Here is a 13,772-nt window from a genome sequence, read left to right as displayed (position 1 = left end):
AAAAGCTCTTCTGGAATCTGGAATAGAGAAGTGAAATGCTCCCCAGGGCCAAGGAAATACCACAGCTATTGAATTATGGGGATTACAGAGAGAGGATTCTGTTGAATAAAGCAAGAGGAATGTAAGCTTATGGCCTGTCTTGCTGACTTCTAAGTTAGAGAGCCAGGTGTTTCAGTAATGATGCCTTGAAACTCCAACCTGCATGGCAGAAAAATCTCTCTTTTTAAAATATTTCTACCTTACAGATTGTCCTCTTCCACCCATTCTCACAAGTCTATGCTCAGCCTCTTCTGCTCCAGTAAAATTACTGTACATTGTCTATACTCATGCAAATAGTAACTGTACCTGCTAACAGGTGCTAGAATTTTTAAACCAGCTGTATCCACGAAGGATCTGTGCACACAGACAGATGCATCCTCAGTCACAATATCGCAGTGGCATTGTGGCATCTTCCCGGCACTCCTTGGTGCCTTTGGTGTTTCTTCTAGGCAGGGACCACTGTCACTGAGCAAGCTGGTGTAACACCCAACTAAAGCTGAATCATGTGGCAGGCAGTTTTGAATTTTCAGTAAAGAACAATCAGAAAGGTGATTTTTATTATTTTTAAGTAATCAACATGAAAACAATAGCAACGATTAAGTCACAAACAGGCATAGCCTAATTGTAACCATGGCATTAATACTTAAGATGAATATAACAGAAATTACAAGTATGTTAACATTATTCATTCTCAGTCAATGAACAAAAGTGTACAGTAAGGTCAGCATTAATCTATTAAGAATGCTACAAAACCAGCCAGCCACTGTCCTTCAAAAGCAGAGTGCTTGCTGTAAGGCAGGCTGGAATGACTGCTGTCTGTCCCTTCAGGCAGCTATACTCCTAGGCTGCCTATGGACCCTGCCTATTCTCCTATTTCTGCATGTAGTTCTGATATTTCCCTTTGTTTGTTAGGGGTACAAAAGCACTACCTGCTAGAAAAAAAAAAGAGCTACAGTGCCAAGGGCCAGCCCTCACACTCTACAGGAATAATGCATGTATGCAGCCTAGGAGCTCACAGTAGAGGCAAAGCTGGCTCCGTTGACAGTGTGTGACAGTCATCTGTCTGTATGACATAGTATCTGCTATTCAAACGCGTTTCCCACCCTCCCCTAACTCCTTGCTCCATGGATAGGACATGCTTTTGGAGCTGTACCGCTTTCAAAATGCTTTCTTTTACATATCACTCTTTAATAGGAATTCTGTAACACAAAAATTTTGCTTTTGTAGAAAGGGGGGTCTTTAAATACACCCCTTCCATCTCCTAGTCCTTACACTGTACCTTCCTCTTTTTCAAAATATTTGCTAATGCATGTACTTAACCGTCTGCCTCTTCATAGAAGTACCAAAGTGACACTACAAAAGGCTAATTTGCATTTGGTATTGTGGTCCTGGCTCCTCTCGGTCTGAGCAACATAGGATAAACTTCTCAGCTAGAATATTTCCATAATCACAGAGGGATACACCCTAAAAAATAAAAATCTCCAGTCTTTTTAGAACCAGACCAGAGGGCATCAATGTGAACAAAGCAGTGATCTCCATCTTTCTTCCCATCAGGATTCCTCCTAGGGTGCCATCTGCCGTGTCGTTTTCACTGTAGAGACAAGAGAAGATATCAGCTTGTCTATTGTCAATTCTAAAAGTTTTCATGGAGGAGGAGAAAACCAGCTTGCTCAAGTGGGCTCTCTTTTTCTCCCAAACCCATTTACTAAGATCTCCTCTACTCCTTTCTCATCCAGCTTGTGACGGTCTAGGAAAAAAAAAACCAAAAACCAAACCAAAAAACAACCCCCCTCACCACCAGTCCAGAAAAGTAGATGTGTGATTATTTTTGCAGAGGGTTCAGTAATGTTTTTGGACACCACTGTTCTAAGTTGATAAGTGTTTCCCATAGATGACTACTTTTAATCATCTTTTTATTAATTACAGCAAAGCAATCTCCTAGCCAATACTGTACATATGTGCGGTCAGGCCAAGTTTGGACATTCTTAGAAACAATCCAGTATGCACCAAACAAGTAGTAACAAAGTAGCTGACTATTTGCATTCTTCTCCTGGCCATCAAGCTTAAAACAGTCCAGAAGAAGTTAAAACTTCACACAAAACTAAGGCCATGGGTTCACAACATGACATCTTCTGCAGCAATATTGCTTTAAGATACTCCCTTGCATCCCCTGCTCTGCAAGCCCTGTAGGTTTGTGGCACAGTGCTCTGAGCTTGGTTAGGAAATACAGAGCAAGGGCACAGTGATTAAGCTAGTACTACTCTAGTAGTATTCTGCTGTGACACCACAGTCTAATATAACTTCCACCCTGCCTTATTCCCACAAGTAACACACCGATGTAGTTGTCCTGCCAACTGGTCCCTCTTCTGTCCAATGCTTCCCAGAGTGCGGCAGCTCTGAACTGTCCCGATAGTCTCGGCCCTTGGAGTTCTGCATGTCCAGCACTGCCCTGCTCTTCGAGGGAAGAGGTGGCTTGTTGTGCTGTCCCTGGGTGCTTGGGTTGACTTCAGACCTCAATGGCTTGACTAGTTTTTTGAGCGGTGCTGAGTTTTCTAATGATGTAGTCATCTTTGGTTTGCCTTGAGTCTTTTCACCTGTATTCTTTTCTTCAGATTGGCTGGAGCAGGTATAGGACCGAAATCGCTGTGTGGGGACCAGGAAGGGTGGTGATGGTTGTTTGCCAGAGGTCTTGCTGCTCTCAGGCTCCTGTGACTTTGTGAGATGACAGCTCTGATCAGGCAGTGGTGGCTGCTCTTTTCGCAAAGCCTTGGGGTAGTCCTGCTCTTTCTTTGATGCCACCTTGCCCTTAGAACCCATAGAGCCATACAGTGGGTTCTCAAACATCTCTGGCTTTTGCTGTCCTTCCTCCTGAAGCAAAGGTTCTGCTGTGATTTTTGCCAGTTCAGGTGGCCTACAGTCATCAAATCAGTGTAAAAAGGACACTTGTAAAGAGCAGGCAAGAGACACTTACTGATTTAAAGAGAAAATGAATAGGAAATGAGCATGATAAAATTAAACTGACTGTGCAAAGGGATAACAGGATAACAATTAAACTCAGAGGGAGAGAACAGAATTGTGTATTGGTTTTACTTTGTTTAATCATTATTAACATGACAGCTGAGAGCAGATATTCATGGTATTGCATAAACTCCCTGCTGGACTACAGTCTTATCAGAGTGATACTTGGCTTCTCTTTAAACAGAGATAAGCTACTGAGCCAAACTGTGCCAAGTGCTTTGATGGCTCTGACACGCACAAATCTGAATTTAAATATTAATAAGAATCCTCAGATCTGGCAGAGAGGATTGAAATGGCTCTCTGGACAGTTAATGTAAGAGCTCACATCACACTGTGGCATTTTACAACTAGGTCAATCTCCTCTTGCTACCAATGCCACATGGTATTCCTAGAGAAGGGATAAAACTCCTTAATGCACCCAAATGCACAATATATAAGTAACAACTATATACTGTAGGGTGAGACAATCATTGTGCGTTCACAGCTGAGCCCTTTGAATTGAGGCTTAGACTGGAACGACAGCACAGCTGTACAATGGGACAAGGGAGGTTTGGTGGTTTTTGTACAACTCGACCTGATTTGGCAAGGCTTTCATCTGGAGAACCACCATGACACTTAAAAGATCAGCCACGATACCACTGAACAGAGCGGAATAGGGTGAGTGGCACATGTTCTTTGAGTGTCTTCAAATGAGTTGTGTTCCTTGCTTCAAGTTATTTTCTGGAAGTCAGTACATGCAGGAGCAAAGAGCTGAGAGCATGATGAAGTGTTGTCAGGTACATAATGGATTGACGTAGTGCTTGCAGCTCTGACTTCTGCAAGTTCTGGCTTATAGAGTGCCACATACATTTACCAGTGAGCTCTAGCCTAGACTCAGAAAGCAGCTGTCACTATGAAAAAGAGGTCTGGAATGAGGACATTGATTGAGGACACATGCACTAGGGTCGAGTAGCCTCATCACCTTACTAAGTTGGGTAGGGATGGGATATTTTCAATTGCTGGATGGAAATTCTGCATCAAGACTTGTGATGGATGAAGCACGTGTATGCTAACTTCTATAGCAAGCTAGACATTTGTATAGTAGTCTAAGCAGAAATTCAGTTAAAGTACTTCGCATATGACATGTGAAGGAGCTCTCCTTCCCATCCAGTGGAAAGATCTATGCCACACTCTTCCCTTTTCTTCCTTGTTAACTAAAGTCAACACTGTAGTCTTTTCCTTCTCTTCTCTTGGTAGAGCGCTAAGCTTGTACATATATTTTTGGCTTTCCTTTCACAAAGTCTGAGAAGCTACTACACTAGTTTTCTTTGAGTATGTGGTATCTGCACTTGTGACCTTCACTTATCTTTTTCTAATTCTAGAGATAAAAGACTGAAAGAATATGCTGTACCTTGAACTCTCTGTACAGATAATGAAATAGTGACTGTGCAGAATGACAGGAGAGAGGGCACTAGCCCCAGTGCAAAACTCAAAGACTCACAGGTACTCTTGACTCCGACTACAAATGCTTCTGTTTACTGTAGGCTGGAGGGTTGGTTTTGGAGATAGAGGTGACAAGGAGGGTGATGTGGAGGATGACTGACTCTGTCCCATTACGGAGGTATTCTCTTTGGGCTGCTGCTCATAGCTCCAGAGAGAGGGTAACTGGTCTGGTGAAGGTATCTGCTTAAGCTGGCTGGTTGCAGAGGGTTGCTGAGAGAAAGCAGCCATCCCCAGGTAGTTGGGGTTGCTAATGTCTGTGGGAGTGGAGCTGCTGAAGAGAAGAAATATTGTTAGGAAGATACATGCACAAATATATTTATTTTTTTGTCTCCCTCCCAGCTACAAAGGAGTTAGTGCCCACTGACTGCTTACATTCAATACCACCTACTTTTTTTTTTTGTCACTGTTGCTTCAGAATCAGAGAATAAGTGGGAGTCCTGTTAGTGCCTCCCTCCCCTGGGTCACTGGAGAGGAAGCAGCTGGGTCGAGGCCACCTCACCCGGGCCCAAATAGTTCCTCTGGCTGTGGCATATGCTTCCATTTCCAGGCTGCAGAGAGCACTCAGCTTCTGCAACCACATACAGGGGCTTTTACAGGTTTTTGGGCACAGCAGTTCAGCTGACAGCTGCAGCAGGACAGTTTCAAGCAAGAGCTAAATTGCAGCACTGGGCAGCATTGCACAGTGTAGGAATATGCTGGTAGAACAACAGGAGAGACATTTGGCCTTTTGAGCTGTACCCATATAGACTAGCAGGCAGAAGGTGGGAAGCTGCCCGCAAAGAAATGCACCTGTGAAGCTGGAGTGAAAGAACAGCCTTACCCAGAAGCATCCTATGACTCTTGGAAAGGAAAAGACACGCAGTTTGAGCACAGCTTCCCACCCCAAGCTGGCAGAGGTAAAGCAGCAAGATTACCGTAACATATCCTCCTTTCCCGGGTTGTCTGGAGAAGAGGAAGCACTCCCCCAATAGCGAGCAATGGCTGCTGCTTCTCTGGCCATCAGATGAGTAGATTTTGACTTTCTGTTGGAAATAAAAGGACCCTTTTTAAGTTGGGTGCAGGGACCCAGTCTGACTAATGCATTCTCAGCTTTTGAAGCTTTGGGCATAGAAGCATTGACCAGCTCTGACAACCAGAGAGCCACAAAGGCAGCTTCCTAGTGCTCACCATGCCTATTAATACTGCTCCCACAGCAAGCCCAGCTTTGTGTTCATTGAGCCAACTAGTTTTCTGTAACTGACTTACCCACTTGCCCTTTACCTGTTAGTCTGATCCCAGTCTTTGCTAGGCTCTAAGTTGCTGATGTTCTTTGGTTTCTGCCCAGCAATTTCATCACGTTCAATCTTGACAAAATCTGAAGGAAAGAAAAGGCATAAATGTATGTTTTGGCAGCTTCAGAGGCTGATTCCCTAAGTTTTCTGTATTACTGTTTGTATTAAGCCATCTCTCTGCCTATCGGAATGACAGTGACACAGTTTTAAACAGTTGTTGCTACTATGTTTTCAACTGCCCACTAATACATATCATGTTTTGTTGACATAGGAAAAAGTGTGTATCTTGAAATACAAAGGTCACGATCCCCCAAACAGTCACATACAGGTCATTTTGCCATTGACAATAATAGTAAATGTCATGAAGCTGCTTTTGTACTCTGAAAGAGAACAACAGGTAGCAAGGTGAAAATAAGCAAAGTTTGTGATCTTTTAGCTGAGGAACTGCTCTTTGAGAGCCTCACACGCTCTTTGCAGATGTTCCCCAGGGTGACTGGAGCGGGGAGAGCTTTGGCACCTTGTCATATAGCCACTGCAAGTGAAAATACGGTATCACCATTCAATAAAATCAGTATCAGTGACAGACAGGGGGCTCTCTCAGTCTGCCGAATTAACTTGAATGATGAAAAAGAAAAACCCATATGGAATTGCTATGTCTTTCTGAAAGAGTACAGGTATACTCCTGAGAACTAACGATACTCACATCTTCTTGCAGTCAGCATCAAAAGCTCTTGCCTCTTTAGGACTAAAAGCACTGCAAGGATAATTTTCAGTTCCTTGACAGTTATCAGAAATCTTTTGAGATGGATATTCTCTAGAGCGAGCATCGCAGAGATGATCTCGTTCCTTACCATACAGTTTCTCTCTCTGTTTTCCTTGTGATGTTTGTAACTTGATTTCACCTTGGAAGACCCCCGTTTTCTCACCATGGTGTGTCAGCACAGTATGGATAGGAACTAAGGATTCTGTTGCTTCTATTCGCAGAGCAATGCAGCCTTCCCCTAGAGGATGACAAGGAGACAATGTGCCTGGGACTGAGAAAAAAAGCATTGAAATCTCTTTCTCATGTCAGTCATCTACTACCACTGTGCCAGCTGGGCTGAGATTACTAGAGAGAATCTGCTTTGGATCACAGTGAGGAGTGTAATATCTCTTGAGAAACCAGGTGCATTCACTTCAGTTCTTCACATATATGTGAAGGATCTGGGCACTGGAGACACCCACAGGTGACTACAGGGTTCTGAGCTTCCATTACTGGTAAGGAAAACATAAGCCTGTGACTGCCATTTCAGTTAATGGGATTTTGGCAAAGAGCTTTCTGTGGACAAGGACTGCAGTCTCTGGCTGGTTAGAATTTGGAGCAAGCAGCACTGACAATGACTTTTCTGTAGCCAGGAGAAATGCATCAAGTAAGTGCGAGTGAACAGGATTTGTATGTTCTGAATAAACCCATTTAAACAGACTGACTCCTGATTTAATACCTGTAAAGTACTTTCTTTTTAAGCCACTGATTTTTAGGACTGGTAAAGCTTATACAGATTGTTGCTTCTAGTTCATATTCCTCTAATCATCATTACCTCACAAAATATTTCCCACAACGTATTTTTGTATGTTTTGAGTTCTAAATCAGAAGTCAGAGCATCATAGATGTTCAGTCTGTAAGAGTTACTTCTGTTCTCTCCTACTCTTTCAGCGGTTTGGAAAAATCTAAGTAGATTTTGACTCATCCAGAACTTTAGAGCATAAAAAGTCTTCACTTACCATAAGATTCATCACTGTCTGATGACTTAATGCTGATCAGGATGTGTTGATCCAGTAGGTATTCTGGGTCTGAAATAATTGGAGTCAGCTGCAAAGACAAGTTAAAGTGGGTCAATACAATAGGTGGTCTACATAAACACAGTTCTCCCTGTGCCTCAGTCCCAAATGAGCAAAACTCAGCTGAATAGACCCATGAGGGTATCGTGTCACCCCCAGGATCAGCCTCTGATGATGTTTGGAGATCTGTGGTAGAAGGCCACACACTTTTAGAGTCCCCCCACTCCTGCTCCCAGCAGAGCAGACAGAATGCTGCACATCAAACACATTGGGCTGAGCTGCATTTTTTTCCTACAGTGCAGACTGAAAATTGCTCTAGGAGGAAGTGATCTGGACTCTGATTACAGTATTTTCCCAAAAATCTGTTTGGCTGTTGTTACAACCACTTATTGTAGAGTCTTGCCCCAATCTCTCAGTGTAAGGCACTCTTTCCAAAGTCAGCAGTTCTTCTTTTGGGCTATTCAGAAGGGTACTGACATGCATATTTGCTCCAAATCCAAGAGCTCTGATAGTTCTTCCAGCTCCCACCACGCCAGGAAATGGAGAACAGCTCTGATCTCAAGAATAGGACTTGTCTCTGACATTGACACACAGAACACTACTTCTGGCCATTGATGGTCTTTTTAACACTGGTAAAAAAAACTTAGTCAACTTTTCTCAAATATACCAAGAAAAAATCTTTGCCTCACATGGCAAAGAAACTCCAGGACAGCTGTTTTATCTTCCATCTAAAACAAAAAAAAAAAGGGCCTGCTTAAAAGACTTGTTAGCATAGTTATGTTCACTAAAAAGGTGAGAAAAAAGTCATGCTCCTGAGTGACATAACCAGGCCAGCAAAATTCCTGATACAGATGAAAGTATATGGACAAGAAAGTATTTTCCTGCTTATAACATACTCTGTTTAGCTTAAGCCCATCCTGCATTCTTAAAGTCCCTTTTGAGTGTAAACAAGACCACAACCATGTTCCTAAAAGTAATGTTGATATATGCAAATGATGTAATGTTGCTTATGGGATGCAAGTGGAAGGCTTCTCTTCCATATGGATATGGAAACATAGTCCCAGTTTACCTTTGGAAGAGCATCAACGAACTTTACCACAAGCTCCCCTTCATTCCCATCCTCATTTTCTCCTTCCTGGCTCTTTACAAAACCTGCAAAGTGATGAGAAAGGAGTTCGCTAGAAGAGAGACAGCAAGAACTTGGCTACAAATCCTTTTCAGATGCTAGATCTCCAAAAGGCCTACAATTATTTTCCCACTTCGATGCAAATTTTAAAAGTATTAAGAAGCTTAAAGTCTGAGCTTTGGATGAATGTTTACACAGTAAATTTACAAGTGATTTTACTGGAGCATTGTTAAATGGTTTTATTTTACAGTGAAACTTGGCACTGAAAAGCTCAGTGCATACATGGACTGGAGGATAAGAACATGACAGCTCTTCCTACGCCACTCAAGATAGCACACTTTTGAAATTCTAATTTAAGATTCGTAATACACTGTTTCCATAGAAATTTATGCAAATTTTGATACAGCCAAAAAATAATCTTTTATGGAACTGTCTTTGACACAGCGCTCTGACATGCGATAATGTGATGAAGCATACACCAAAGGCATGCTGTCCCACTTACAGGAGCAGTCCTGTGATGGGGAATCGCTTAAAAAAAACCACAGCAAGGACATGTAGGCTTGCATTACATAAACAGCTGAGACTCAGCCCTGCAGCTCAGGGACAGGGAGTAAAATCTGCAGCACTGGTGGGTACACAGTCCCATTTACAGAATCAAGTCACTATCTTTCCTTTCACTTTAAGTTGATCCTCTGACTTATTCTTTTTTAAACCAGGGTAATCAAATTATTTTTATTAGCATAATGCAGATGCTTTATTTTGAAAGCACCTGATCATTTGTAGCAGGCATGATTAGAAATTTAATCAATCGTGTTTGCTAAGCAGAGATTTTCTGTGTGATAAGCAAGAACAACACGTGTTTCTCTTCAAGAAAGAGATGATCAGATTGCCAAACAAGATGGAAGAAATGGTGGAAGGCTACATGTGTAAGCATGGATTACAGCTCAATGGCTCTGGGTTTTGGATTGTACTGCTGACAGTATAGGATGACTTGTAAACTACAACAAATCTCTAGGACATCCCTTTTTTGCACTGGAACAAGTGATCCACACAGCTATTCATTTAGATCAAAGCAAGAGGAAGGGGAACTAATCCAAACAAGCAGGAAACTTTGACAGAAAGAATAAAGATGGGCAAACCCATACTTTCTAAGCAGCTAGAGTGAAACTCAATGTAGAACTTGGTCTGGGACTTGGTCTTCAGAGTAGCGTAGCAGTGCAGGAGTTCTATCTCCCCTTGGGAATCTGTGTACTTGGAGTCTAGGAAAGAGGAAGGGAAAATAATGGCATTTTCAGTAGGAGATAAAGGGAGGGCATTTTTGAGTGGACTCTTTCAGAAGCAGCTTTTTCTTTCAACATATACAAAGCACTGCATTTTATATCCAAAGGTGAAGTCAGCACACTTGCACCCAGCCTGACTAACCATTCTTTGAAACAAACTGTGACGTGACTCCCACTTCGAAGGTGGCAAAGACAGGACTGTGGTCACTTGTCATGATGTCAGTGGTGCAGCCTGCCAACGAGAAAGGGAGGATAGTTACTGCCCTGCATTTCTGCTGTGCTCCAGTGAGATCGCTACGATAGAAATATTATTCAGTAATTTTCCAGAAAACATAACTGTCACTGTGGTAACTGTCTCTAGTCAAAGGTGTTTCTACATAATCTCATATTAGTATACAGGAATGTAACTCTTTTGTCAAAATACATGAAGATTTGGCTAATGGACACAACTTTACCATATCATTTTGCAAGCAACTGTTGGTGTTAGATTCCCCCAGTACAAAAAGCACTTGCAGGCTTCCTGGTTGCCTCTGCAACATGCACAGCTAATCAAAGCTCTAATATGGCAGGAAACCACCCAAGAATACACTGGTGCTACTTCAGTGCTACAGAGCAACTCATGGCCCAGGATTAACAGTGAGTGAGCAAGGTCTTGACTTGACCTGAGCACACACCGAGTTCCAGCAAGCCCAGTCCATTGAACAGAACAGTGTATAAAAGCAGATGCTGGACTTTCTGAAGTGCTTATTTGACCACACACCTCATCATCATAGGTTCTGTGATCAGACCAGTCCACCTTATTCCCAAGAGACTTCTACAGCCCTCTTCTCAATCTCATGCGTAGGAAACCATCAACATCATACTCAGATGCTTGGTCTTACATGTAGTCGATGAAATCTCAGGAACTAGTATCTGTGTCTTTCTTTGAACAGGCCTTGTGGGCTTCCTCTCTTCCCTGCACTGCACTTTTGTGATGTTTCTCAGCAAGAAAGAGAATAGGCTCTTGGTACCACACAGTCCTTCTGGAATATGATTTGATAGAAGGGAGATGTTTGCAGGTCCAGCCTCTGCAGACTGGACTGTGTACACAGGGTCTACCCTGCTGGCACCATCAAGTAAGGAGCTCCCGGTGGTAACTGCACACGAGAAGTGGTTGTTGTTGCCAAGAATAACTGGTGTAAAGTGATCCTACAGTGTGACGTAAAGGTGGACAGCTGCAGCTGTCTGAGTGTTATTCTGCATATAAAAGAATGACAGAATTAATTTCCAACCTTGTAAGGTTACAGGCAGAGAGATTTGGCTCCACTCTGCCTCTTTTAACATCAGGTCCCTCTATGCTGAGTGCCTGGCAGTGCTGGGAGATCCTACAGACTCTGCTCTGAATCATTTCCGTTTCAGACTGATTGCTTTGCTATCTACAATACGTATCTACCCACCATAGGACTGACACACAACGTGCACCATGGGGTATGATTTCCAGAGCACTCGATCACACCAGGATGGCAAATTGTACTTCATCTGCAAACCAAAGAAGAAGTGATGTCAAGAAGAAGGGAAAGGACCAGTTCACAAAAGAACAGGAAATTCACTTTCCTGAGCACCATATATTTGTGTCAAATCTTTTTGTTTGTATTGACTCCTTTCAAAACACTACAAGGGCAGAAAATGCAGAGATTGTTTTAGATCACTTCTGTAGGAGTTACTTTCCCTATTCTGCCATACACTTCTGAAGGGAAACCAGTTTTCACCTACCCCTGTAGCTTTTTGCTTGGTGTAAGCATACTTCTCTCGGGTACCCCTTTCAAAACGGTATGTCGGAGCAAAGGTAATCTCTTCTTCCTCTAAAACAGAGAGATAGCTGCGTTACAGTTTGGCCCATTGAGAACCCTCATCTGGGAAAGACAGCCACTGCTCTGTACACCCTGCCCCACATCAAGTCTGGCAGGGAAAGTTGCTGGAAACAGGAGAGGAACCTGCCAACAAACTCAGAATCTTACCAAACTGCAGAAACACCTTTTGGTCCTTTCTCTCTATGAGAAGCTGGTCGAAAGCCAGCAGCTCTGGATACTGCTGCTGCCTGATCTTCTGGATAATATTCTCTGCTTCCTGCCAACAGGGAAACAGCAGAGCTGCAGATGATGCAAAACCTTCTCATAAATACTCCCTTTACCAGTGAGCCAGCAAGTGCTTCTGAACTGTTTCACAGAGTCGTACCCCCTGCCACTTCCCCACCCTTCCCTTCACTGAGAGGCCCCAGTCTTTGCTGCATGGCTGAATATTTGCCTATTGAAACAGGCATCAAAAAGTCCACTCATCCCCTACACAAGCATACAGACACACACACAACCAGATGCACATCAACACCAGGCTTGCTGTTGTCTCCAGCCTACTGAAACCTATGCAGTATTTATTACGGCTTGCCTGTTTCTGAAGGCCTGTTCTGAGCCATTAAAAGCTAACCAATTAGAGCAGAAAGGCAACCTCTGGATCAAGCTGTTCAGGGACAGATGCTTGCTCACAGAGGGAAGGAGAGTTGGGAGGTTTGAGGAAGCCATGCTGCCTGGAGCAGCCAGGTGTGCCAGATGGCATTCCTGGCTCCATTAATCCTTGGAGACGGCAAAGGGGATTTCCTTACTCTCCCTCAACTGGTGTCACACTTGTGCCCTGGGGATCCCTTCTGCCTCCCCTCTTTCTGCCACTCCTTCTGCCACATTGCCCTAGATTAGAAAAAGATAGCGCTTCTATAGCAACACAGTATTTTGTCTTTCCAGGGATTCATGCAGAGTCCCTAACCGTTGGGGGCTGTTCCACACGGTAGTTCAAGTCTCCCAGCCAGAAAAGATGAGTAAATCGATGAGTGATGTTAAACGGACTCAGTTTCCTATCTCCCAGTGTCAGGAAGCGCAGGATGTTCATGTAGTTCTGGTTGCGTCTGTCAAGACAAAAAACATCTGCCTGACATACTAAAGAGCCATGCAATTTCTAAATGCCTGGGCTGGCAGAGACTGCTGCTTTACCAGGCAGGAACCGATCTGGCTCAACATCTAGAGAAGAGCAGATCAGAAGCCGAGAACTTGCCACCCCTGCCTCGCACTGCACCTCAGCAGACAGGCCCAGGTGACATGCTCAGTGTTTCCCAGTGAGCCAACCTACTTCATGCAACCAGTAACGCAGCACAGCTCTCATGCTGCAGCTTGTCTTGTGTGTGGCCTGGGGAGCTGAGGGGCAGCTTGCTGTGAGGAGGGGGCAGTGGCATTTACAGCAGCTCCGGGCTGCTCTACCTTGGGTGTCAGACTGTTTCCACCTGAATTGAAAGCCTGGAAAGCTGTCCTAAAGCCTCTTTTGTTGCCTCCTGGGGCTGTGCTTTTCTGAGCTGCATGTCCTAGAAACCCAGCATTAGATTGTTGCCTTCAGATTTCAGCAGCAAACACATAACTAGACTTTGGCAGCTATTCCAGGCCCTGGGGAACCCTTCCATAGAAGTTAACTCCATCAGTGACAAAGACCTTGTGCAGAAATCCCACACCATCTGTTTTCTGGGTCCTGGACTGGGAAAGATGGCAAAGCCAACCTCTTCATTTCAAGTCCTCTTTGCTTTCAAAACCACTCCTTCCAACTGCTCCAGCTCCTCCCAGCGTGGGTGCAGATCTCCCACCAGTGTCAGGATCTTTTGCCTTCCAGTCCTGTGCTGCACAGAACCTGCCTAGACCATGGAAACTCATTTCACAGCTGGGTATA

General features: G+C 43.7%; 1 protein-coding gene across 5 annotated transcripts in view; it reads right to left on the bottom strand.

Moving 5' to 3' along the window:
* Positions 1 to 578: 578 nt before the first annotated feature.
* INPP5D (inositol polyphosphate-5-phosphatase D) overlaps positions 579 to 13,772 on the bottom strand; it is a 55,376-nt gene continuing 42,182 nt past the window's right edge. For 2 of the 5 annotated variants that reach the window (XM_052803454.1, XM_052803456.1), the window contains exons 15-28: positions 12,828 to 12,966; positions 12,032 to 12,140; positions 11,787 to 11,875; positions 11,471 to 11,552; positions 10,177 to 10,266; positions 9,900 to 10,013; positions 8,698 to 8,780; positions 7,572 to 7,659; positions 6,662 to 6,811; positions 5,800 to 5,893; positions 5,454 to 5,561; positions 4,538 to 4,810; positions 2,374 to 2,950; positions 579 to 1,630 (exon numbers count right to left, since the gene is read on the bottom strand). In XM_052803454.1, the coding sequence (XP_052659414.1) occupies positions 1,628 to 1,630; positions 2,374 to 2,950; positions 4,538 to 4,810; positions 5,454 to 5,561; positions 5,800 to 5,893; positions 6,662 to 6,811; positions 7,572 to 7,659; positions 8,698 to 8,780; positions 9,900 to 10,013; positions 10,177 to 10,266; positions 11,471 to 11,552; positions 11,787 to 11,875; positions 12,032 to 12,140; positions 12,828 to 12,966 (1,999 nt within the window). In that variant the 3' untranslated portion in view covers positions 579 to 1,627. Of the gene's footprint in view, positions 1,631 to 1,920; positions 2,951 to 4,537; positions 4,811 to 5,453; positions 5,562 to 5,799; positions 5,894 to 6,661; positions 6,812 to 7,571; positions 7,660 to 8,697; positions 8,781 to 9,899; positions 10,014 to 10,176; positions 10,267 to 11,470; positions 11,553 to 11,786; positions 11,876 to 12,031; positions 12,141 to 12,827; positions 12,967 to 13,772 lie in introns of those variants that run through there. The other 3 variants (XM_052803457.1, XM_052803453.1, XM_052803455.1) reach the window with 3 other exon arrangements.

Source organism: Harpia harpyja, chromosome 12 (genome assembly GCF_026419915.1).
Source record: "Harpia harpyja isolate bHarHar1 chromosome 12, bHarHar1 primary haplotype, whole genome shotgun sequence".
Classification (NCBI taxonomy): Eukaryota; Metazoa; Chordata; class Aves; order Accipitriformes; family Accipitridae; genus Harpia; species Harpia harpyja.
The sequence above is the reverse complement of the archived record's forward strand: the minus strand, read 5'-3'. Positions and strand labels throughout refer to the sequence as shown.